At 48.2% G+C, this 23,646-nt stretch overlaps 1 protein-coding gene across 1 annotated transcript; it reads left to right on the top strand.

Annotated features, from left to right (window-relative positions):
- Positions 1-9,512: 9,512 nt before the first annotated feature.
- On the top strand, positions 9,513-11,140 carry LOC119374240 (uncharacterized). Its single transcript, XM_037644321.2, has one exon. It carries the CDS (start codon positions 9,551-9,553, stop codon positions 10,955-10,957), a length of 1,407 nt encoding a protein of 468 aa, XP_037500249.2. The 5' UTR covers positions 9,513-9,550; the 3' UTR covers positions 10,958-11,140.
- The last annotated feature ends 12,506 nt before the right edge of the window (positions 11,141-23,646 follow it).

Here is a 23,646-nt window from a genome sequence, read left to right as displayed (position 1 = left end):
CGGAGGCATTGAAAGTTTTTCTGCACCCTATGTGGTTTTGCACTGCCCCCGGGATCGACCCTCTTTTGACCAAGCGACGATGTCATGTGAAGACATCATCATGTGACGTCACGATGCCAGAAACGTTGGAGACCTGTGACTTCATGATGACGTCATAATGGGACGTGATCGCGTGATGGTGACTTTTTGCATCACTCGTGTTGAAGCCGCCGACGGTCACTTTTCGCGTTTTATGAGGCACCTAAGGCTTTCGCCTTAAAAACATTTAATCAGCGATAAAGAAATCTTTCATCGCCCAAGGTCCTAGGTCCCACTTAGTCCAGAAAATCGTTGGCGATCGCAGCTTTTCGTGACCCTTTACTTTTTCCAACTTCCCTATTTTGCCTACAGCAGGTGGCGGACAACAACGGTTTTCATGGACAAAGGGAAGTAATGTAAGGCAAACACACAAAGTATACAGGGCTGGGCAAAGATACTTTGAAATTGTATCGCGATACGATACAAGATACTTAGGCAAGAAGTATTTGAGATACAGATACAAGATACTACAACACTGATTGTATCCGATACGATACATTCCATTTGTATCTTAAGATACTTCGATACATTCGCAAGAAGAAGAAGAGGAAGAGCAGAGGAAGGCAGGGAGGTTAACCAGAAGTTTGCATCCGGTATGCTACCCTGCACTGGGGTTGGGGAATAGGGGGTTGAAAGCGAGAGAGAGAAAATAAATAATAAGAAAGAAAACAAAACAAAAAAATAATCACATCCACACACACACAAGAGCGTTCCGCTCAGAGGCGCTCTGACAGGCCAGTGGATCGCAGGAAGGCGAGTAGTGCTTGTAAAGCCTTCTTCTGCGACGTTATGTCCGGACGATGGCGGAAAAGTCTTTCTTCTGATAGAGGCTGGTCGTCTATCTTGTTGAGAGCATGGCAAAGAGATTGTCTCTGTGTTCTATACTTCGGACAGTCACACAGAACATGCCGAATCGTTTCTTCGTCGCCGCAGTGTTCACAGGCGGTGGAGTCGGCCATCCCTATGCGAAATGCATACGCATGGGTAAACGCGACGCCCAGCCATAATCTACAGAGAACGGTAGCGTCACCTCGGCGAAGTCTTGATGGCAGTCGAAGGCTTAACGTTGGATCAAAGGTGTGTAGTCGTGCATGCATGAAATGTGGCTCATTCCAATTTGACATGGTGCATTGGCGAGCGAGCATGCGGAGCTTCCGAGCAGCGTCTGTCCTAGAAAGAGGTATCGACAGGTCGCGGTCCTCTGTATGGGCTGAACGGGCAGCTTGATCGGCCCGTTCATTGCCGATAATCCCACAGTGACTTGGTAGCCATTGAAATGTAATGCAATGTCCTTTCTCGGTGAGGTTGTGGAACATCTCGGCAGTCTCAAATACCAATTGTTCGTGCGGACCGCGGCGTAAAGTCGACAGTAGAGACTGCAGTGCCGCCTTGGAGTCGCAGAAAATCGTCCACCTTTTTCTCATTTGGTCGTTAATGAAAAGCAGCGCGGCGCGAAGCGCTGTGAGCTCTGCTGCCGTCGATGTTGTTGGGTGAGCGGTCCTGAACTTGATAGTTGTGGCGATCGTTGGAATCACGACCGCCGCTGTTGAACTGCTCGGTAGGACGGAGCCGTCAGTGTAGACGTGAGTCGAGTCGTGATACTTCTCGTACAATAGAAGTAAAGCGAGCTGTTTAAGAGCTGGTGCTGACAGATCTTGTTTTTTCTGGACGCCTGGTATTGTCAGGTTGATGACTGGTTGTTTCAGGCACCATGGAGGAACCGAAGGTCTCGCCGCCGGTGTGAAGCCAGTCGGTAGAGAGTCGCCGTGTGCGGTTACTGTTCGGCAAAAGGAGGTGCGTGGTCTGTCCGCTGGTAGAGAGGCTAGGTGGTGGTGTGGTGTCCGGGCAAGATGCCTTATGTGGGTCCTCAGTGCTTCAACCTCAATATGAGTCTTTATGAGGTGGTCCTTGGCGAAGGCTATGGTCGCCGCTGTTGAAGCACCTTGAGGCAGGCCTAAACAAATCCGGAGGGTCTGGGCCTGAACACTCTGTAGCATGCGTCGACTTGTCTTGTTTGCGTTAGTTAATGCAGGCAAACTGTATCGCAGGAAACCGAGAAACAGCACCCTGTACAGTTGTAACATAGCACTGGGCGACATTCCCCAAGTCTTTCCAGCGAAAAACTTGAAGAGGTGAGAAATGCCTGCCAACCGCTTTTTCAGGTACGAGACGTGAGGACTCCATGATAGTTCTCTGTCTATTATGACACCCAGGAACTTGTGTGATCGACAATACGGTATACTTTGACCATTGATTGATACACTGTAGTTAGACATTGGTTTGCGCGTAAATGCCAGAAGAGCACACTTTCCGGTAGAAATTTCCAGGCCTCGATCACGGAGGTACACAGCAACTTGAGTGGCTGCTCTCTGGATTCTCGCTCGCAGCTGCAGGCGAGTTACCGCAGATGTCCAGACGCAGATATCATCTGCGTAAGTTGACAAACAAACAGTGCTTGGCAGGTGTGTATGGAGAGCAATCAGCGTAAGATTGAACAGCACAGGGCTGAGCACACCGCCCTGGGGAACACCACGATAACTGTAATGTAGGGAAGTGTCCCCGTCCTCCGTGATCACAAAAAAGGATCGCATGCAGAGGTAGCTGTGTATCCATTTGAACATTCGACCACCCACTCCGACGTCTTCTAGCGCGGCAAGGACGGCTTCATGAGTAACGTTGTCATAGGCCCCTTTGACGTCGAGGAACAAAGAAGCGCAAAGACGCTTGCGGCCTTTCTCGTGCTCCACGAAGGTGATTAGGTCGATGACGCTATCAATTGATGATCGACCACGGCGAAAGCCGGCCATGGTACCTGGGTAGATGTTATTGTATTCCATGTACCACTCCAGGCGTCCGAGGATCATCCTCTCCATCACTTTGCCCACGCAACTTGCCAATGCGATCGGACGATAAGATGCCAGTTCCAGCGGTGACTTGCCAGGCTTCAACAGTGGTACCAAACGACTTGTTTTCCAACTTAAGGGGAGTGTGCCCTCCTGCCAAGATTCGTTATATAGCTCAAGCAGAGCAAGTCTCGCGCGCTCACCCAGATGACACAGGGCTCTGTAGGAGATTCCGTCAGGTCCTGGTGCAGACGAACGTTTGCACGAAGCGAGTGCTGCCTTCAGTTCTTGGATGGAGAAGGGGAGGTCCATGCGGGGGTCACGTGGTGGTGGACAGCTGTTCGAAAGTTGTAAACTGTCGGGTGCTGTAAGTTGTCCAGTTAATCTGGCGCAGAATTCTTCTGCTACGTCAATATCTGGTCGCTTTTGGTAAATGCCTAACGCCTTGAATGGAGACCTCTGAACGGGGGATGACCGCAAACCTCGTACCGTCCTCCATAGCTGCGATAATGGCTTACGAGGGTCGAGCGACTCGCAGAAAGCAGTCCAGCGTTGGAATTCGACCTTATCCAACCGGCGTTGGATCTTTTTCTGCATACGTCTGGCAGTCCGTAAATCGTCAATGGCCTTCGTGCGTCGGTACCTCCTTTCAGCACGTCGCCGGATTGCGCGAAGTCTCTCCAACTCTAGGTCGAAGTCCGTGAATTTCGAAGAGCAGTTGAAGGTACGTACAGACTCCTGTACAGTGCTCTTGATTGCCTGTTCCAAGTCTAGTATGTGGTCTTGACATTGATCTTCCATTCGAGACTCAAATTTCGTCCAGTCCACTCTTCGTATCGTGTCGTGTATCTTGGAAGGTGACAATCCTCTAATCTTGACGTATGTGGGAATATGGTCACTCCCATGCGTTTCTATGTCCGTGAACCACCCCGCATGCCTCACTAAGCTTCGTGAAACAAAAGCCAAGTCGAGACAGCTGCTGTATGTGGAGCCACGTAAAAATGTAGGACTGCCATCATTCAACAACAAAAGTTCATTATCGGAGGCGAAAGACACCAAATTTCTGCCTTTCACGTCGGTCTTCGGGCTTCCCTATAGAGTATGATGGGCGTTAAAATCCCCGATGATAACACATGGATCAGGGGCTGATGATAGGATATCTCGTAATCTTTTATGGTCAAACCGACTTGATGGTGATAGGTATGCGCCCACAACTGTAATGGTAAGTCTCTTCTTTTTCACTCTTAAACATACATACTGATTATCATCATGAGGTGGTACAGGCTGAAGGATGTAAGTGAGATCGCGGCGAATGAACACCAGCACCTTGCTTCTTTCAGTAATGGCAGACGACATAAAAGGTTCGTATCCAGAAAGTCTTATTGCACTGGATAAATTCGGCTCGCAGATGACGATTACGGGATGCAGCAATATTTCAGTGGAATGCCAGAGGACTGAGATCGCGCATTGCTGATTTTCGGCGATTCGTGTACGCCAATAAGTTTCCCGTAATACATTCGCAAATTTGTTATATATCCATATAATGTAGCACCGAAGGCCTTTACGCAACAATTGTCCCTCGAAAATTTATTAACTGCGAGCAATTTTGTTTCATTTGAATGTAATCTGTTGGTATCTCAAAAGATTTGTACTTCTAGCTCAAGCTATGTCAGTTTCATTCCGAAACAACTGATGGCGCTTCTTCAGTTGCTTAACATAATAGATCTTTATACACTTCGCTGATAGCGGTTTTTGCTTGTCGCTTTTGTAATTGATGGAGTCGCTGCTCTGCTTGCCGACCAGCTAGCGGGCTGCCATCTACTTACAAGAACGTCAGTAAGAAGCCTCTGCACGATGGTGCAAATACCGCTTTGGAGTTCTGCCTTGCCCATAAACTTATTACTGTTTCCGCCAGCGGCGTATCAAGGGGGGGGGGGGGGGGGGGGGGGGGGGGCACGCCAGGCCCATGCCCCCCCCCCCCATTTTTTTGCCATGGCATATAGACCACGAAATGGCACTCGATCACATCTGCCTGCCCGGCCCCCATTTCAGATCAAGGAGGTGCCCCCCCCCCCCCCCCCCCCCGGAAAACGTTTCTGGCTACGCCCCTGGTTTTTCGCCATAGCGGATCACCGGACAGGTGCCCGACCCCGAGATCGAGTGCAGCCCAGAAACCTTTCAGACGTATTGTCCAGTAGTACAAAGCGCCGCAGGACGCCTCCGCTATTAACACTATTAGCACTTATAGCTCCGAATACTCACGAAAACAAACATATCTAAGTAAAATAGAAAAGTGGTTCCGTATGAAACACATCGAATAAGTATAGAAACACGATACAGACGGCCACCCCCAGAACTAGTGATATATTTAGGAGCCCATAATATGATTAAGAATAATCGTTGCGTTTTGCGTCCCAAAACCACGATATGATTATCAGAGACGCTGTAATGGAGGGTTCCGGAAATGTCGACCATCTGGGGTTCTAAAACCTCGATATAAGCGCACGGGCCTCTAGCACTTTCCCTCCATCGAAATGCGGCCGCCGCGACCTTTGGGACAGAAGTCAAGCACCATCACCACTAGACCACCGCGGCGAGTAACCCCTAATAGCTATGACAATTAGGCATTTAGGGTAAGACCATAGAAAATTCAGTGCCTATGGAAAATCGCGTAAAACGGCTCTTCGGGACGCTCATGAGAAAAATGGAGCATTTGGTTTCTCGAACCCTTTGCTAACAACTTTAAGATGGCTATCATAATGAAAACTCAATTTCGCTAATTTACTTAGCAGTAAGCAAATTTGTTATTGTATACCCTAGGCACGCCCGGATAATCATATCTTTGTTCTCAACATCGCCTTTACATGATAGTAAATTCAAGTGGAATATAAGTATGTAAACAGTAGCACAAATGACGCAGACAGTTCAAAAGTAAGAATAAAGCAAAGAGCTTACCTTGGGAGCACATTAAAGACATATTACAGTAAGCAGATCTAAAAAGAAACGATGTAGAGACACAGATAATGTATGGGATGAAAAGGACAGCTAAGAAAAAACTTGTGCTTATGATTTTAAACACATTATGATTTTTTGTGCTTGTGATTTTTTTATAATTTTGTGCTTGTGATTTCAATTATGATCTTAGAACTCTGAATAAAAGAAGAGACGTATGCCATGATAACTTTGGTTAGGTGGATGCCTGTTCTGTTAGATCCGGCATCGGTACCGGTGCACGGTGGTATAGCTGTTAGATTGTTATTTGCATATAAGTCAATCTCATTGCATGCAAGCGAAACTTACATCCGCGAAATCCTTCAAATCGCCGATGTGTGAAAGCCACGATATGCAAGAGAAACTGACAACGACACTACAGCGGCATCAGAATGTGTGCGAAAAACGCCGCACGCATTGGAGCACGCGGCACAGGAACGGCCAAGTGCCTAGCACTGATAAAACTTAAAAGAAAAAAGCCAGGAAAGAAAATGTCGGCTAGGCATAGACGTTCGCGCGCTTCTCTCTCGAGATGATGCGAGCGCCACCACGTGACTCTGCTTCGCCAATGCTCGGAGCTCTTCGTCTACCTTCGCTGGAAAACTCTGACGTAAAGGTGAAATAATATGTCACTGCCTTTAGTTATATTCTGATGACAGTAGCAGCAGTACCTGCTTGAGAAGCGGAGATCAGCCACCGTTTATTGTTTCGTCCGGTGGTGGTGCGATTGCAGTATCTTGTATCTTAAGATACACGATACATTCTTCAAAGTACCGGAAATACAGATACTGATACACGTCTTGCGAGACGTATCGCGATACAGATACAAGATACCCAACGAGTATCTAAGATGGTATCTAAGATACATGTATCTTCGATACTGCCCAGCACTGATCATATACCAATAGGTAAACTTCCAAAACAACAGTGCAGACAACTAAATTCAATAACGTGAGAAAAGATTGATTTTTTTTATCCGATCCGGCGACTGCGTCTTCATACTTCACCGGCGAAGGCCTCTTCACAGCGGTGCTCGCGTTAACCTGACAGAAATTCAGGCTGAACCGTAGAGGTACGGAATAAGCGACGCTATAGACGTCAGACTCTGCCCAGGCGGCGCTGCGAAAAACACCGCCACCAGCGCCCTCATCGTAGCCTTGGCACTAACTGGGTAGTGCAAGGAGAGCCGCCCGCAAGCGAATGTGCATAGGCCGCAATATAACCCTCCTCTTTCGTTGGTGTCGAGGCGCGGTTTCCTGAAAATCAAGGGCCTGGAAAGCTTCTTCCGCCAATCCACGCTTCAGAAACTAAGGAAGTCGATCAAAGCGAACTGCGAGTACAATGTAAAATAAGTTTTATTTATTCCCGCGCGCTGCAACTCGCAAGTACAAGCGAGCATCACACGACACCGAGTTCGAGGCAAGCCCTCCGACATCCGTTCTCTAGAGCCTAAATGCGTTAAAATCGGGTATATACGTATGTCACAGCGATAAGGTACCTACATACACGATCAATTTACTTAGCTATGCATCTTACGATCAGTGGTACAAAACTCGGTTCATCAGGGGCGAATGGCTCCGGCGATTTTCGCCTTTTCAGTTGCATTCTCCCTTAATTCATCTCTCGCTTTCTGTGCATTGGAGTGTTTTATTACGCATCCTCAAATGGTCTCTTGATGGTCGTCTTCCGTTTGCATGTACTGCAAATGGGGATACGTGCGTGTCCACTTTCGCGGGGTACAACCAAAGGCAAAACCGTGGCCTCCGAGACAGCTACGGCAACCGCGGAGGACACGGGCGAAACGAACCTGAAGGGGGTCACGACCAACATTCTGCGATTTACTTGTATGACGCACCTGGTGTTAGCTAGTTAGAACCAGAACTCTGAGCCCCCAAAACGTACATACGTCCGCGATGCTGTGTTGTGACGACCAACTCGTCGCGGTGTGCGTATCACGCGTCTCCAGTCTGCCTCTAGCTGCTCACTTCGTGTTACACGACAAGCACCGCGGTCAGAGCCTCTGCTGAGCTTCATAGTCAAGGTTACCACGGTTTTGCATCAGGGCTACGCAAAACAACAGCAGAGCCACACATTCATGCCACCGGCTGTGGAGAACGCGGGTACTTCGCTTACCCAACACGCTCGCAACGGCCCGTATCCTGCGCTCTCGCCTTTCTTCTTTGTAGGACAACTATGGAAATCGGTAAAACTGAACCTTGTTATTCAGTCTTTTACGTCCGTGGCAATTCACAACGCAACAGTGCGTCTTTTGCGGAGTTTCTTCGTAGCGTGCGGAGGGCTCTCCTCTGCTGCTGTTTTCGCCGTCGTTCAGGCGAGTGATCCAGCAAGCACTTCACGACGGCTCGGTGGCGCGCCCGACTAGCGGAGAGCAATTCACAGCTCTCGTTCTGAGTGCTAAATGCGCAAACACACTCGATATTAAGCTCAATCGTTGTTTCGCACTCGCTAGTTGCACCTGGTCCCATAGCAAACTGTGCGAGAGAGTCGGTCTATGCACTACTCAATACTTCTCCGACAGGTGGCGCCACACATCTTGGAAACTCCAGAGTCTGACGTCTATAATGCCTGTTGTGCCTCCGCGGCTTGTCATCAAAACCTCGGGGTGTTGCCCGAAGTGTTGCGACGCCGATGCTATCATGTTCACCAAACCCAACCACTAGCTTTCCGCGCGCTTCAATGGACGCGCATCGTCGATAGCCGTCGCACGCCACAAAACCAAAGGAGCTGCAGTACATAAAATCGAATAAGGCGACAACCTGAATAACTCAACCTGAAAGAGGCGACAACCTGAATAACTCAACCATTTTACTCTTGGCCCCAGCAGACGTTTCAACATAGTGTAGGATGATCAGCGCAACCTTGACTCCCGCAAACACTCACACAAACACTCACTCATCCACACGAGGAACAGACGTTTCAGTTTTTCACCTCGGTCTTCCTCTGCGGCAGCAGTGAAAATCTGATAAACCCGCTTCGATATATTGAGGTTCAAAATACGTAATGTTCTATGGACGTGAAGTTGGGAAAAGTGAAATACTTTGTTGCATAGAGGATTTCGTTACGCTGAAGTTCGTTATATCGAGGTTTAGGTGTCATTACTCATTTCATTTTAATGTTTGCATTTTGCATGTCTACGCAATTTGTTTCTTGGCACGCATGCCCCTCACTGTGTTCTGCGTAGTACCTATATGAATCAAATAAGTGAAGCGAAAGGGAGTGTTCATGCATCGGTGTTGAATAATTGCACACATATATTGTTACTGTGTGTCAAGTACCGTATTATATAAGCAGGTATTGTGCTACGGCCCCCCCCCCCACCCACCTCCATTTGCCCTACGCAGTGTCTTTAGGTGCCTGATGAAGTGCTTACAGGAATGCGCCTTTTCATTCTAGCTCATTTTTCATCATATTTATGTTTGTTAGGTATTGTGTGTTCTCTGATTTGCACATGTTCAAGAGAATGGTCGCTTCGAGGCCTTGCCATCATCTGAATTCTTTGGACTGCAGTGTAAGGTTACCCTATTTTTAAACATACATAGTGACGCGAGGGTAACTTACTTTCTCTCTCTTTCTTTACGCAGACGTACTTTCATACCCAAGGCTACGCGAGCGCCAGCATGGACCGCCACGACGACAAAGAGCATCACGACGGCCGCGAACACGACCGCTCGGCGAGTCCCGGGGTCGACGAAGACACCTTCTCCGCGAAGGGCAGCTCCTCGCCCGAGCGCAACTCTTCCAGTCACAGTGGAGGGCCCATCGAAATCCACGACGAAAAGCGCAAGCCACCGGCCGAACAACCGTTAGACTTCTCCCTCAAGAGCAGAGCCGCGTCCTCCTGCTGTTCCTCGCCCACGTCCTCCGAAGAGGACAGAAGGATGTCCCCCCCGAACCACAGCGTGTTCAGCGTCGCCCCCTCTAACCTGCTCAGGCCGCTACCGTGGAATGCTCCTGAGATCCACCATCCCAACCCGCTCGTGGTAACACCGAGCACGTCCACGGCGGCCATTTCGACGCCACCCCCGGAAATCCCGTTCAAGGTCAACGGCTATTCGAACGGATTCGGCACGTTTTGCGACAGCATCATGCCTTTCATGCCGTCCCTGCCGTCGCCTCCGGCTTGCGGGCTTTTCGACAACGCGCCGGCACCCCCTCTGGTCAGACCGCCGCCTTCCCAGCAAGCGGCGTTCCCGTCCATGTCGCTTCTACCGCCGGCTACAACGCAGGGTAGCCCGCCATCGAGCGTCTCGCCGACGACGCCCAAGTACGTACGGCCTTTCAAGGCGTACCAGCGGGGAGAGCGACTCAGCCTGGGCATTTGCGGCATTACCGGCTCGTACTTGCCGTCCGCAGCTACAGCGTTGGCGCCTGGTTTCGCCATAGCCGACCCGTCGCTCGACCCGAAGTTCGCGGCATTCCGCGAGCACTGTCTGCGAGACGGCACCCGCAACGGTCGCCACGACGCGCACAGGCGGTCCAAGACGACGCCCGTTCCTGCATCGGCCACGTGCCAGACAGACACGTCTTCTCATCCGTCGCTCGGCAACGGCAACGTGACGCGACGCCCGGACAGCGGTGACGACGGCGACCGCACGTCGCCGGATAACAGCAACTCGTCGACGGCGACCGTCACCAACGGGGTCGAGTCCGCCGCGAAAGAGTCCAACGGCGAGGCTACCAGGAACGGACGAGGAGCCCTCTGCAACGGAGCCGCGGACGGCTCCTCGCCTCCGAACGGTGACGCTACCAGCAGCTGCGGTCCCATTCGCAACGGACGGCGACGGTCTCGGCTGCCCGACAACGAGAAGGACAGCGCGTACTGGGAACGACGCCGCAAGAACAACGAGGCTGCCAAAAGGTCCCGGGATGCTCGCCGGGCCAAGGAAGACGAGATCGCCCTCCGAGCCGCTTACCTCGAGACCCAGAACGCGCAGCTGCTGTACGAGCTCGCCAAGACACGCGCGGAGTTGACACTGCTGCGTCAAGCCTTGTGCGCCGCCGTCTCCAACCAGCAACATCAGTAGCAGCGGGTTTTGCGATTTGGACGCCCGAGCACCCACGCGGCTCCCGTCCCGCAAGACGTTCGACTCGTGGTGGCTCGTGCCAAGTGATGAAGGTCATGCGATATAACTTGTCCCCTCAGCGTTCACGTTGTCAAGCCTCAATAGGCCCACTTGGCGTCGCCGTCACATGGTTCTCCATAAGGAGGGGGGGGGTCTAGTCCAAAAGAAATCCAGCACCGTAATGGATGTAACAGTGAAAATGACGGGATGACGTTCTTCTGACAAAGGCCTGCCATTGGTCGCCGGCCTTTCGGGGTAAAGGTGGGAAATAGAGTTCTTTGAATGCAACATCAAGGATCCTTGGTCACGCTTATCAGCAAAAAACATGCGTGGCTAAAACCCTACGCAATAAAAAATGACCCCCCCCCTCCCTGCCTTCCTCGTGCGCACGTCTATGGCGGCGGTGTTCCAGCCTATACCTCGCTGGCGTTGTCAACGACAGTGGCCAGTGCGGCTACGGTGGTGTTCCGCGGTGTGTGAGTGAGTCAGGCAGGCTGACATCAACACTGCATCGAACTTCGGCTGCGATGACAGCGCCACGACCTGTGGGAGTGCCTAAACTACAAGGACACGGCGGCAGGAAGGAAGCTGGCGGACAGGACACTCCCGTGTCTGCAAGTATATTGTGGTGCATCCGTAGCAGGGCCTTTACTTCTGTCATTGTCCTGTGAATTTCTCCCTGATTGCTATGTTCAGGTTTTGTTTCGATGATATGTGATTGGACTATTCGACTAGAAGAATCACGTGATTCGTCTCGTCTAATCGCGCATACAGTCACGAAACAAGGTAAGCCTTGCAACATGCCATACTAGCTTTTGTGACGAAGCCTTACCAACGGCTCAACACTGTGTTTGTGTTGTCATGTACTTTTATGTTCTTTTATGATGGACATTGCAGTGACATCAAATCAAACATAACAAAGTGACACATGCTGCCCTATCCCATGTGTGAATACAAAACCACGCATTTCTCCCGTCTAGTTGATGTCACCGAGGCCTGAAGGGTGAACGACCCACCCGCGTTATAAGGCTTTGCACTCTATTAGAGCGGCCACTTCTCAATCACTGGCGCTTATAGCTTACGAAAGCTAATTCGTAACACGAGTCGCGAAAAGAAGCTACGGCCACTCCCATCGGTACATGATAGCAGGCTGAGTGTGGAAATGAGTGTGAAATATCGCAGTGGGGGTACACGCACATATTCATACGCCAAGTCACATGCAGCGGCATGGACCATAGCTGTGGTGCTAACGTCCCAGCCTTGTTTAATGTAACCGTAGCAAAAAAGCAGGCGCGTTATCAGTATAGAGAAACCTTGAAAAGATTTTCTGTAAATAATTAAAGAATCACTGGAACCTCACTGCGAAAGAGGAAAGATTCGTTCCCGTTATAGGCAGCAGTTTCACATTAACGCGTTAACCCATTTCCTTGAAGTGCACTCCGTTGTATGACGTCACTACCCGGCCTGCTTCCATTTGACCGTTGGGAATGCCGAAGCGTTTTTTTGGAAGTGCAATAGCAGTCGGCGTCAAACTTTTGGGGTAGGCACTCTTTATGAAAAAAAAAAAGGCAAATTCCATGCTGCTTTACTGAGTGACGACACTCTTCTAATTTGGTCCAAGATAGACTTTTCGAAAACTAAGCTCCCTTTCTGAGAAACCCACAGACTTTTTTTTAAAGCTTTGAGTTACAAAATATGAATTACAATCCCTTCTTCTAATGAATTTTGCTTCACTTGGCTATAGCTTACGCGGTACTGATTCTCCATACTAACTTAAAGGGACACTAAAGAGAAATACAATTTTTCTCGTGTTGGTACATTACTCTTTCACGATACCAATGTCACCACTCTTGCCGCGAGAGGAGGCTAGGTAAGGGAGAAAACGGGCAGAAATAAAATGCTGGTGGCGATGCCACCTTTAAGTTCCATGAGGCCCATGTACTTAAATTTAGGCGCACGTTAAAGAAGCCCAGGTGTCGAAGCTTCCGGAGCTGTCGAAGCTTCCGGACGTTAAACCCCAACAATTATTTTATTATGGAAGTTCCAGCACCAATCGCCGTGACGTCAGATTTTAACGGCGTCTACTAGGGCCCATGTAGTTCCTAACAGCGGTGAATATATTACATTATTCTCTGCGGAGGCTACAGATGTAGCATACCAAGTTTCGGGATGTTTCGTTGAACCAATGTCGCAAAATTACGAAAAAGTGGTTTAAAGTCCCTGACGTCAGGTGGGGACATTTCGGCGCGAAATTTAAAAATGAAGCTTTGTCCTTGATTTTCTCTTTTTATGGTGGTGAAATTAACGACAATAGTTTTAAGAGCATAATTCATCAGTCTAAAGTGATTCATTGTTTATCTTTAGTGTCCCTTGAATGAATTGAACAATGAAGCGATATGGTGGCTCACATTGGCAGGCTGAAAGAAATTGTTTTTGTTCTACAATACATATTCCGCCATTGAGTTTTTGACGCCGACTGTAATATCTTAATGTTGTTCCATAGAGGCGTAGCCAAAAATTTATTTAAGGGGAGGAGAGGGGACGACCCCCTTTTTTAAATTGTGTGTTTGTATGTGTCCGTGTTTGCATATATTTACAAAATATAAAAATATCAAGGGCGAGGTTAGAGGGTTTGAGCCCCTGAAACTACCCCCCCTCCCCCTATGGCTACGCCAGTGCATGGTACCCAAGATAAAGTTCCAGCTGTATACCGAAGACACCAATCGAAGGGTGTCTATTTTGCTGACTGTACTAGAACTTTACGCGGGATCTCATTAAGTGTGTATATAGCTAAATTACCCGTCGCTGAGTCAGTCATTTTATTTTCGTTGTTTGTTTTGACGAATGCAGGCCATCAGTCACATGACGATGTGTCATTCGCGTAGCGCTCCCTAGCCCTCGTATGTAATTGAAGGTCGGAGGGTCGATGAGGCTTAACCCTATTCTCAGGAAAGACACAGCCTGCATCATCCCATACCCCCACTCGGACCATGCAGTCCGCGGTGGTGCGTGCGACGTAATAATGACGTCAGTGCACGTGACTCCCCTGTAGCGGCTTCTCATGAAGTGTATATAGGGCATTTCGCACATGCGTTCATGATAGGACTTAGGAGTATTCTCGGGAACCTCGTATTTCTGATTTCCGTAATGCGCAGCATGGTTCGCTGATTGAGCATGTACAGCCCGGAATAAAAAAAAATATTAATACACACTGCAGAGTAGGAGCGGGATAAAGGTAGCAATAACTTGTACTCATGATTTGAAGAGCTCAATGGCAATTTGATATTAATTTATGAGGTATTCCGCTACATATCCAGGCAAATCATCTTCTCCAGTTTGTAAATCATTCCAGCACTGAATAGTGCAGAACAATAAAGTAATGCATAATCATGTGTGTGCGAGAAGCGTAGAGCAAACACAATATTGAAGGTATGGGATTCTCTATTTGAAGGTGCCGGGAAAGCAATTTAATCCGGTATAGGGCATCTCGGGAAATCTACGGAATTGTGCAATAAATTACACTTAATGACCACGTTTCTGCAATGTGGTTCAGGTCTGAAAGATTCGAAGAGTACCCTTCGTTGCGGAGCGACTTGAGCTCCGAGTGGATGCGGAAATGCTCCAGAAACACTGGCAGGTAGCCACGACAGTTGTTCCTGGCCTGGCCTGTAGCCACTCCTTGGTCCTAGTACAATGATTGTTGCTGCTGTACAGAGGCAACCTAGCTCAGCGTTAGCAATGGACAACAGGTATAGGTGCCCTCAGGTATGTGTACACATTCCCTTCCCCCAAGAGATTGAGGACACCCTTCCCCCTTTTACGAACAGGCACTAATCCCGCACACTCCACGTTTTGGTAACACCCCACCCTCAAAATCAAAATTCCGGATGACCCCTGAGCTTAGCCTACCTGTCAAAGAGTGGCAGCGGCCCGTATCAGAACTTGCTGAGCCTCAGGACTCAATAAAGTTTTACCGTGCCATATTATAAGCATGCCATACCTGGGTGTCCTCAAGTCCTGGCATGGCCTAGCCCAGCTATTCCTATATCTTACAGTATACTGCTTCTGTACAAAAACTAAACCTAGTTCAGCGGCAGCAAATGGCAACATGTATTGGTGTCCTCCAGGAGGCAGACAGATGGATCAAAATGAACGTAGGGAAGTCAAACAAGTAGCGTGAGGTTTTCTGCCCTGCACTGAGTGCCGTGAATAGGGGTTAATAAGAAGTCCTTGGTGAACCTGTCTCCTTGGTGAATGGAAGACGCTTTATCTCTTCGAACGTTTCATCCTTTGTAGTCTTCGGATAGGCCACACGCGCGTCACCCATAACTACTCATTGGGAGAGAAGTAACAGCCAACACGTCATAAATGTTATGAACCACTCAGTGAGTTGCGCATTTTAATTCCGCGCCCACATCTGAAAGCACATCGACAACAACACTTTCGCGAAGTCTACACAAGTTACACGTACATAACTTCACGCCAGATTCATATTGGGAGAAGTGTTGGTACCGCTGATTGGCGTGATCAGTTTTTTGGACGACAGATATTTTAAATGGGTTTTAAGTGCTGCAGCGTACGCGGCATTTAACAAAACGTTCACACCGGTACGGATGCGGTGTAGCCTTAGTTGCTCTTGCGCCATTAAATTCTCATTAACAACTTACTTTGTGCATTTTGTTATCTCTGCCGATGCAGAAAAGGGCTCGCAGCGATAATCTGGGTGCCTATCTGTGCAAGAAGTGAGTGTCCTGCGGGTTACTTCTAGTCGTTTTTTTAAACTCCTCATTTGTCGATACCCGTTTATTTATTGTGCAGTGCAAAAGCTCGACCTGCACTCCTTCGTAGAGTGTGTGAACTACTGTGCGGCAGGCGTTTCGCATAAGCGTGTGTGTGTACATATGCTGCATTTCGCAGTGGGTCATGATCTAAGTATACCTTTCGATACCTCAAGAGTTGTTCGGTCTCGAATTCATCCGGGATACCGCACAAATTGTGTACATAGTGTGTTCATCTGCGGTCAGTATTCGGGCCAGTAACTAGCATACTTGGCTGATGCACCATGTTAAAAACACACGCGTGTTCATGTTCCTGTCCAAAGAACCCAATAAACTTTATGCATGGGAACACAGTGTCTCGTGCTCAGTGATGTCCAGCGGGAACCGGACCCCCCATCCTCATTTTATCGAGCTTACTGTCTGTACAGTTTGTATTTATTGTGCACACCTTTCGGTGACTTATATTCTTGTTTTGTAAGTTATTTCGTAAATTATTTTTTTTAATGAAACTGTGCGTGTGTGTGCACATGTGTTAATGTGGTAGTGCACGTTCTGGTTTTAAAACTTTTAACCTTTTTTACGTATGAGTCATCCTTTCCATTTGGCATGTGTATATGACATGTTCGTCTCCAGCCGGCATTGTAACCGTCCAGCAATAAAACATTTTTGAGCGAAAGTTTGGCTATTCATTTGTTCCTGGGAGCAAAGTCAAGATATCATAGCGTGTCTGCCGAAGCCACCGTTAGGTAGCTCTAAAACTCTTATCACTGAGGCGTATACAAAGTATAGCGTTCAAGCTATGTATATCAAGTGGTATTTCAAAACTGAGAAATTCGTCAAAGTCGAACACTTCTGTGTCCTACGCAGCGGTCTGTTCATCTTTTTTCAGATGCGGCGTTCTGCACCCCAATACAAGAAACACATAAAAGAATTACAACTACAAAGCGCAGTTATATACACAGGTTCCTTAAGCGTGTAAATATCTCTGAAGACTCAAAAAGTACAAGAACCAGGTTCTTGTCTCGCTCTACTCAGTCTTTTATGCACGGTCCACACACTCAGACAGCATGTCGTAGTGTGCTGGGTGCCAGGGCACCACGAGATCCAAGGCAACGTGTTGGCGGACCAGCTGGCTGTATTTGTACACGAAAACACTGCCGATACAGCCATAGCTATCCATGCACTAAACCTAAAACTCTTCCTAAACGAAAGCGCAGGACTTATTGGCAGAACTGATGGGATAGCTACACACAAAAAAATCTAAACGTTGTCAAGACGCATCTTGGTAACTGGCCACCAGTATCGAAGTCGCGCCACAGAGAAGTAACACTTACCAGGCTAAAAAAATTCGGCAGATCGCACGTACCGTGGGAGTCGATGTTATGCGAAGCATGCGGTGGGTAGTTGACTGTGGCGTAACTTTGTTTACTGAGCGACCCGTTACAAAATGACACCAAAAATTTCTATAAACTTTATACGCACACATATATATGTTGAAGAGCCGCATATGTGTTATATAACCAGTTGTTCACGGTTGGGTAACGCTGCCAGTGGCAACGTGGGTATCACCAACACCAGAAGCGGTAAGCTAATATGTAGTGCTTATACGCGTCCAGAGAACGCAAGCACGTTTCACGAACCCGTGTGCATGTGTGCAAGACGTTCTTTACAGTTCTTGAACAAGGGCATCATCACCGTGATCAGTGAGCACCAGCAGCTTGTCATGACTTGTTATAGGACGCGGTCGTGATCGTGGGGACGAGGGGTCCATGTGTAGTGAAGTATGTGGTATAGTAGAGCTGTTGGAATTCATGGATGCCTCGGTCATTTCGTCGACAAATTGTCTGTCGACAGAGCCGGCGACATGTCGGAACCTGAAGTAGAGCACTGCACGGGCCGATTTTTCCGACCCGGGCCCGGCCCGGCCCGAAAATGCCATGCTCCGGCCCGCCCGAGCCCGGCCCGGTGTTCTTAAATGTGGCCCGTACCCGGCCCGCGCCCGAAAGGTCAGGGCCCGGCCCGGCCCGGCCCTGCCCGTTTCAGCTAGTTATGCCTTGAGCATAAAGGAGGCACTGTCCAACCTTCGGTTATTGTGAAGATACCTGCCGCACAAAATATATTTTCTAGAGATTGTTTTAGGAACTTCTTTCAGTGTCACGACTTTCACTGGTACTGTGTATACTTTCGGTGAATTACGTGCGTAACACTCTTGCGAAATGATTGCAGGGCAATATAAAATATAATTGGAGTCATAGCTGGCTCTTTCATGTACGCACGCAGTGCTAACCACGCCATCTCATTTTTGAATTTCAAAGAACAACTACAAAATATTATACCTGCATAAAGTGGAGAAAAAAAAAGCATGGCAGACATTTTTAGGTTGAGTCTACATCAACTGCATACGAGCTAGGGCTGTTGAGTAAAAGTAGCAAGTCTCCTGCAAACTTCATCTATTGCACAATGCAATGAAAAAAAAAAAATGTGCTCTAGCTGCCTCTGGGAGGATTACACCAGGCTGGGCAGCGTTACATAAATTAAAGCTGTCGTGTTGACTCCTCGGCAGGCAACTGCACCCAATCTACACTACGTTTTCGTGCTCGAAACAACAAGGCTCTTTGTCCCACCCTTCTTCTCCGAGTCACCGCCACCGCAGGGCCATAGATCTGTCAAAGCAAGGCACACCCGTTAACGAGCGAGCCACCGTCCTCGTGTCAGACGTGTGTACAGTAACGGTGTGCTGAATAAAGGGTGCTTTAAATAAAACTAATCAGTCTCCGTGTTGGTTATTCCCAGACTCCCGAATCGCTTCTCTAGCCTGATCACTCCAGTTGTGAGCCACACTCGGAGAAATGAGTGCCTCTATGGTCTGGCGCCACATAACTAGTAATGGCAAAATCAACAGCGGCGTTCGCCCTGTGATAAGAGTCGCTCCGCATCTTGCACTCAAAATGCACGAAAAACAGCTCCTGAGATATTAATGACTCACAAGTCGCGTTGGCCAGTCTACGGGCATGCGAGCGTCGCTGCATACTCGAAATGTTTCCCTAGATACGAACGCGCACATCTTATATACACTATAATCTAGGCAGTTTACCGTTGCTTTCCTTACACGGTACCCAAGAACGTCTTTCACTCACTATAATGGCGGAAACCTATATTAGGCGTTTCTTGAAATCTCGTGTAGCATACCGATGGAGCAAAATTGTAGACGTCTTGTACTGTGCAATTTCTGTGCACGCCAATGCACTCCAGATTGTTTAAATTACCCGCAGCCCTCAATGACGGCGTCTCATATAGCCTGGGTCGCTTCGGGAAGTTAAACCCCACAAAACAACAAAAACAAAGCCACACAACGTACACACGCAATTATACATATACGTATGTGACCCGGGCCTAATACGGGCCTGGCTTAGGCCCGAGCCCGACCCGAGCCCGAAGATCATGGGCCCGAGCCCGGCCCGGGCCCGATCCAACAACCCCTTACCCGGCCCGCGGGCCGGGCCGGGCCCGGGCTTTCGGGCCGGCCCGGGCCCGTGCAGTGCTCTAACCTGAAGCCACCCTTCGCGTTGGTGAGGTATAGACCGTCGAGGCTGGTAGGCCTAAATAGTGCTACGTAGACTAACATCAGTGGATGGTGTTTGTCGTATTCGTAGACTACCTGGGTGTATGTGGCATACGTAGCCTAGTCTACAAAGCGGCTGTCAATCAATCTGGCATCATCCTCGGTCAGCATGAGGCCATCGCCCAGCCTGCGTCGTTCTGGTGGACGAAGTGCACTTTACGGTGCGGTGATGTGGATATCATATGTAACTTTCGCTAATGTATTCCTCCGGGGTCGAGCAATGCTTCAATATAGCTTGCTGAATCATATAAATACAAACGTAATGTTTATTAGACTGTTTAAAAGCGGAGCCAACACTGGAACTACAGACGTTAATCTGATATGACTCCTGTATAGTAGTACACATCGTAGGATTGAAAATCAGTTCTGCGGAAACCCGCAAGGTGGCGGAAGGGTTAAGAAAGGGAAAGTAGACAACCACCCATTTGTAGCACGAAGCCAGAAGGATTTCCTTGTGGCTTCGTGCTACAAATGGGTGGTTGTCTACTTTCCCTTTCTTAACACATCGTAGGAGAATCATGTAGTGTTTATTGCTTTCTTGTAAAATTAGATAGCCAGCACCAGAATCACAATTCACGTTGCACCTATATTACGCCTGCGTAGGCTGTTTTTCCAAACCAATTTATAGACCTCACGTGGCTTAATGGTAAAATACCTGATTGCCACGCAGAATGCTTGGGTTCGATTCCTGGTGGCATCGTAATTTTCATTCTTTCCATTCGTTGAGTCAACGCTGCCGACGTTGGTTTTCCTTAACGCTCTAGCATTTAAGTTACCAATGTCTGTTCTCAACGTTCCTGGGTAGATATAAACTGTCAATCACCTGTGGCGCATACCCGTACACCGGGTATGCGCCACATGGAAATGGCTTTCTTGGAAGGGTCACTACATTTTGGGGGAGTGAGTAGCTGATGCGCGCTGACACACTGCACACCTGTGGCATTGGTGTTTTTGTTTTGTCATAGTCATATTTGTATATATTTAGGGCACATGTTAATAATAAATTCAGTTGGAAGTTTGCGCCCGTCCGTGTCTGTTTCGTCCGTCGTCTTAGAAAATTTTGCGCAAGAAGTAGTGACCGTACACCGCGGCCCGTGTAGATAGGTATGTGCCACACGTGTCTAGTGGAAAGCGTCTGACGACGTACGCGACAGGATTTTAACGTTATTCATGTCATGACCTCATGACATGTCATGTCATGTCGTCGTTTCCTTATTCTTCTGTGTTCGTGTGTGTGCGCTGTGTTAAGATGAAGATATACCAACTTGCCCAATTATCCACCTTACTCATGACCTGGCAATCATATTCGTCAAATCCTCTTACCCTCCCATGCAAATTTTGGTCTACACCAAGTTAAGGAGGCGATCGTGAAAGCACCCAGACGTGGGCGGCTAGATAGATAGATAGATAAGATAGAAACGCTCAAAGTGCCAGAGGTTCGCTAAGAAATGCTTCGCATTTAAAACAGGACATACATACAGCACACATGCATGCATTCTGTCTGGTGGCGATGTGGATCACCACCAGACAGAATGTGAACCACTTGCCGTGCTTCACATTTTAGTCCAATGTATAGAATTACAGAAGAAAACATTTTCCATTATTACCATACCGACAGCAAATGCCATCGATAGGTAGGGAACCGGTTTTTAAATGTCAATCTGCGTTTTTGAAAGAAGTCTGCAATCTTCACGTCATTTACCCAGAAAGTCCGTAGCACGACCTCTGAACAGAGGTCGCTGCTGCGGTGGCGACATTAAACACCTGCCTCGCGGCCTTTGGACTCAAAGGCCGTTGTCGAGGTATTCGTGCTGATGCCATCGCTCCATAGCTTTATTATCACGACCAGTTGACATTGATCGTCACTGCACAGATTTCACCTCACGCTAATGATTTTCATACTTATACGTTTTACCCACTTTTAGCGCGCGGAACTTTAAGGCCCTTATACAGCCACTTACCACACTCATTGTTCACATCTTTTGTCCCATGACCTGGCGCTATTTGGATATCAAATGGCCCTTGCGTCATAAAACACCATGTATCATAATATTAGTGAGAACTAACAGACAATAATGCCAAGGAATGCCTGTCCTTGGCATTATTGTATGTTCTCTATAATATTGTGTCTAACAAAGAAAAACGAGCCCTTAAAAGTCATCTCATTTCCTTCATCATACTCCAAAACTGGCGCAGCTTACATGCCTACTGTACAGCGCATGGTACATGCGTATATAAGCTGTACAGTGCTGTTTGGACCAGGATATAGTGCTAAAAGTTTTTAGATACGTAGATGACTACCTGATACTTTTTAAAGAACAGCCTGGTTTGACACGCACTAGTTCAGTGCAAGATATTTTAGCGATCTTTGAACGACACGGGAGAGGTTTAACCTTCACCTTCGAACTGCCGGACCAGAATAGAACTCAGTTTTTAGATATTAAGCTATCTTTGACGCCAGATCACACGTGCTGGATGTACTCGCCGCGAGCCAGATAAGACCTCTTATTGCACGATTCTGCGCATTCCAAGACAGTTAAACGGGCCATTGGCATGTTTTGTTTGAAGGGAGCCTTGGAAAAGTCATGTTTTCACCTGGTGCATGACAGCCTAAACAATCAGATTGCCAGACTGACGAATGCTGGTTACCCTAGGGCAGTCGTGGTTGCTGTGCCGAAGTTCCTGCAGAGGTACAAGGCTAGTGCGATTCAGGGCTGTAATAATAATATCTGGGGTTTAACGTCCCAAAACCACCATATGATTATGAGAGACGCCGTAGTGGAGGGCTCCGGAAATTTCGACCACCTGGGGTTCTTTAACGTGCACCTAAATCTAAGTACACGGGCCTCAAACATTTTCGCCCCCACCGAAAATGCAGCCGCCGCGGCCGGGATTCGATCCCGCGACCTTCGGGTCAGCAGTCGAGTGCCATAACCACTACACCACCGTGGCGGGGCGATTCAGGGCTGTCAATGTCGTAAAACAATGCGATCAGCAGTTGTCCCCCATATCCATACTGTGTCCCATAACCTGAAGAATTTTGCCAATCGCCATGGTGTGCCGGTGGTGTTTTCTGCCCCATGCAAACTGGCTTCACTATGCCCCCGCATCGCCTCTGGAAATAGGAGCGCGGAAGTTTGCACTAAAAGCCACACCACTCAGGGCGTCGAGTGCTCGACGAGGGTGATATATGAACTCCCTCTGACATGCGGGAAAGTATACATCGGCCAAACGGGCCGGTGTATAAATGAACGAATAAGGGAACACCAGCTTTCGATAAAGAACGGACAAGGTTCCAATTTGCCTATTCACTGCAGCGCATGCCCGTCGGCTGCCTGTGGCAAACCGTGCCAGCCTTTGCTGGTAACAACAAAAATCTTGAGGCGTAGTCAGGACCAGTTGGCACGTGAGCTTGTCGGGGCTTTCTTCATCAAGAAAAAAAGAGACATTTGCGTCAGTGATACTTCCATAACATTGTACGATAATGAAAGCAGGTTCCTCGCATGCGCATAGATAAACTTGCGGTTTCTGTCGTAATATGCGTTTTGTTTTCAATAAAATTCAGTCGCGAGTCTGCGCCCGTCCTCTTTCACTTCCTTGTCCGTGCTTCCTTTGCGCAGCACCTTGTTTAACGATGTACGACCGACTCGCCCAGCAACATGCATTATTAAAGGCTCCAGGCACGCGATGAGTACTCACATCTGCGTATGATGATACTAAGGTACTGTTTACGTCGATACTGTATTTTTTCGCGTAGAACCCGACCCTGCATATTACCCGCAGCCCAACATGCAAAAAAAAAAAAAAAAGAAAGAAAGATCCCCGCGTACTGTCGTTAATCCGCCTTCCTTGCATTATCATGAAGCAATGCCGCGAAGCCAACTTGTGCACTGAAGTTCGCATCGGAAAATACGGTAAGTTCTTTAAAAAGCTTTCTGTCGGATTATATGGCATATAGATCTAATTCGCCTTTTCTTGCGAGTCCAATATATGTGTGCTCGACTGTATATAAGTAACGCGGACGTGTTCCTTCTAGAATAGAACATAATATAATTTGACTTTCGGATACACCAATTTCAAGGCTTCATTTGCAGAAAATACCTCCTTGGTCTGCTTACAACCACACCGGTAATACCAATATTTTTACTTAGGCGAAAGCTCTAGATACCTCATCAAACGCCAAAATTGACCATAGGCGTAAACACGAGTGGCGCAAAAGAATCACGTCATGACGTCGCCCTATAATATCG

Source organism: Rhipicephalus sanguineus, chromosome 11 (genome assembly GCF_013339695.2).
Source record: "Rhipicephalus sanguineus isolate Rsan-2018 chromosome 11, BIME_Rsan_1.4, whole genome shotgun sequence".
Taxonomy (NCBI): domain Eukaryota; kingdom Metazoa; phylum Arthropoda; class Arachnida; order Ixodida; family Ixodidae; genus Rhipicephalus; species Rhipicephalus sanguineus.
The sequence above is the reverse complement of the archived record's forward strand: the minus strand, read 5'-3'. Positions and strand labels throughout refer to the sequence as shown.

Coding starts and splice junctions, on each gene's coding strand:
- LOC119374240 (XM_037644321.2), top strand. CDS start 9,551: ATGGACCGCCACGACGACAAAGAGCATCACGACGGCCGCGAACACGAC.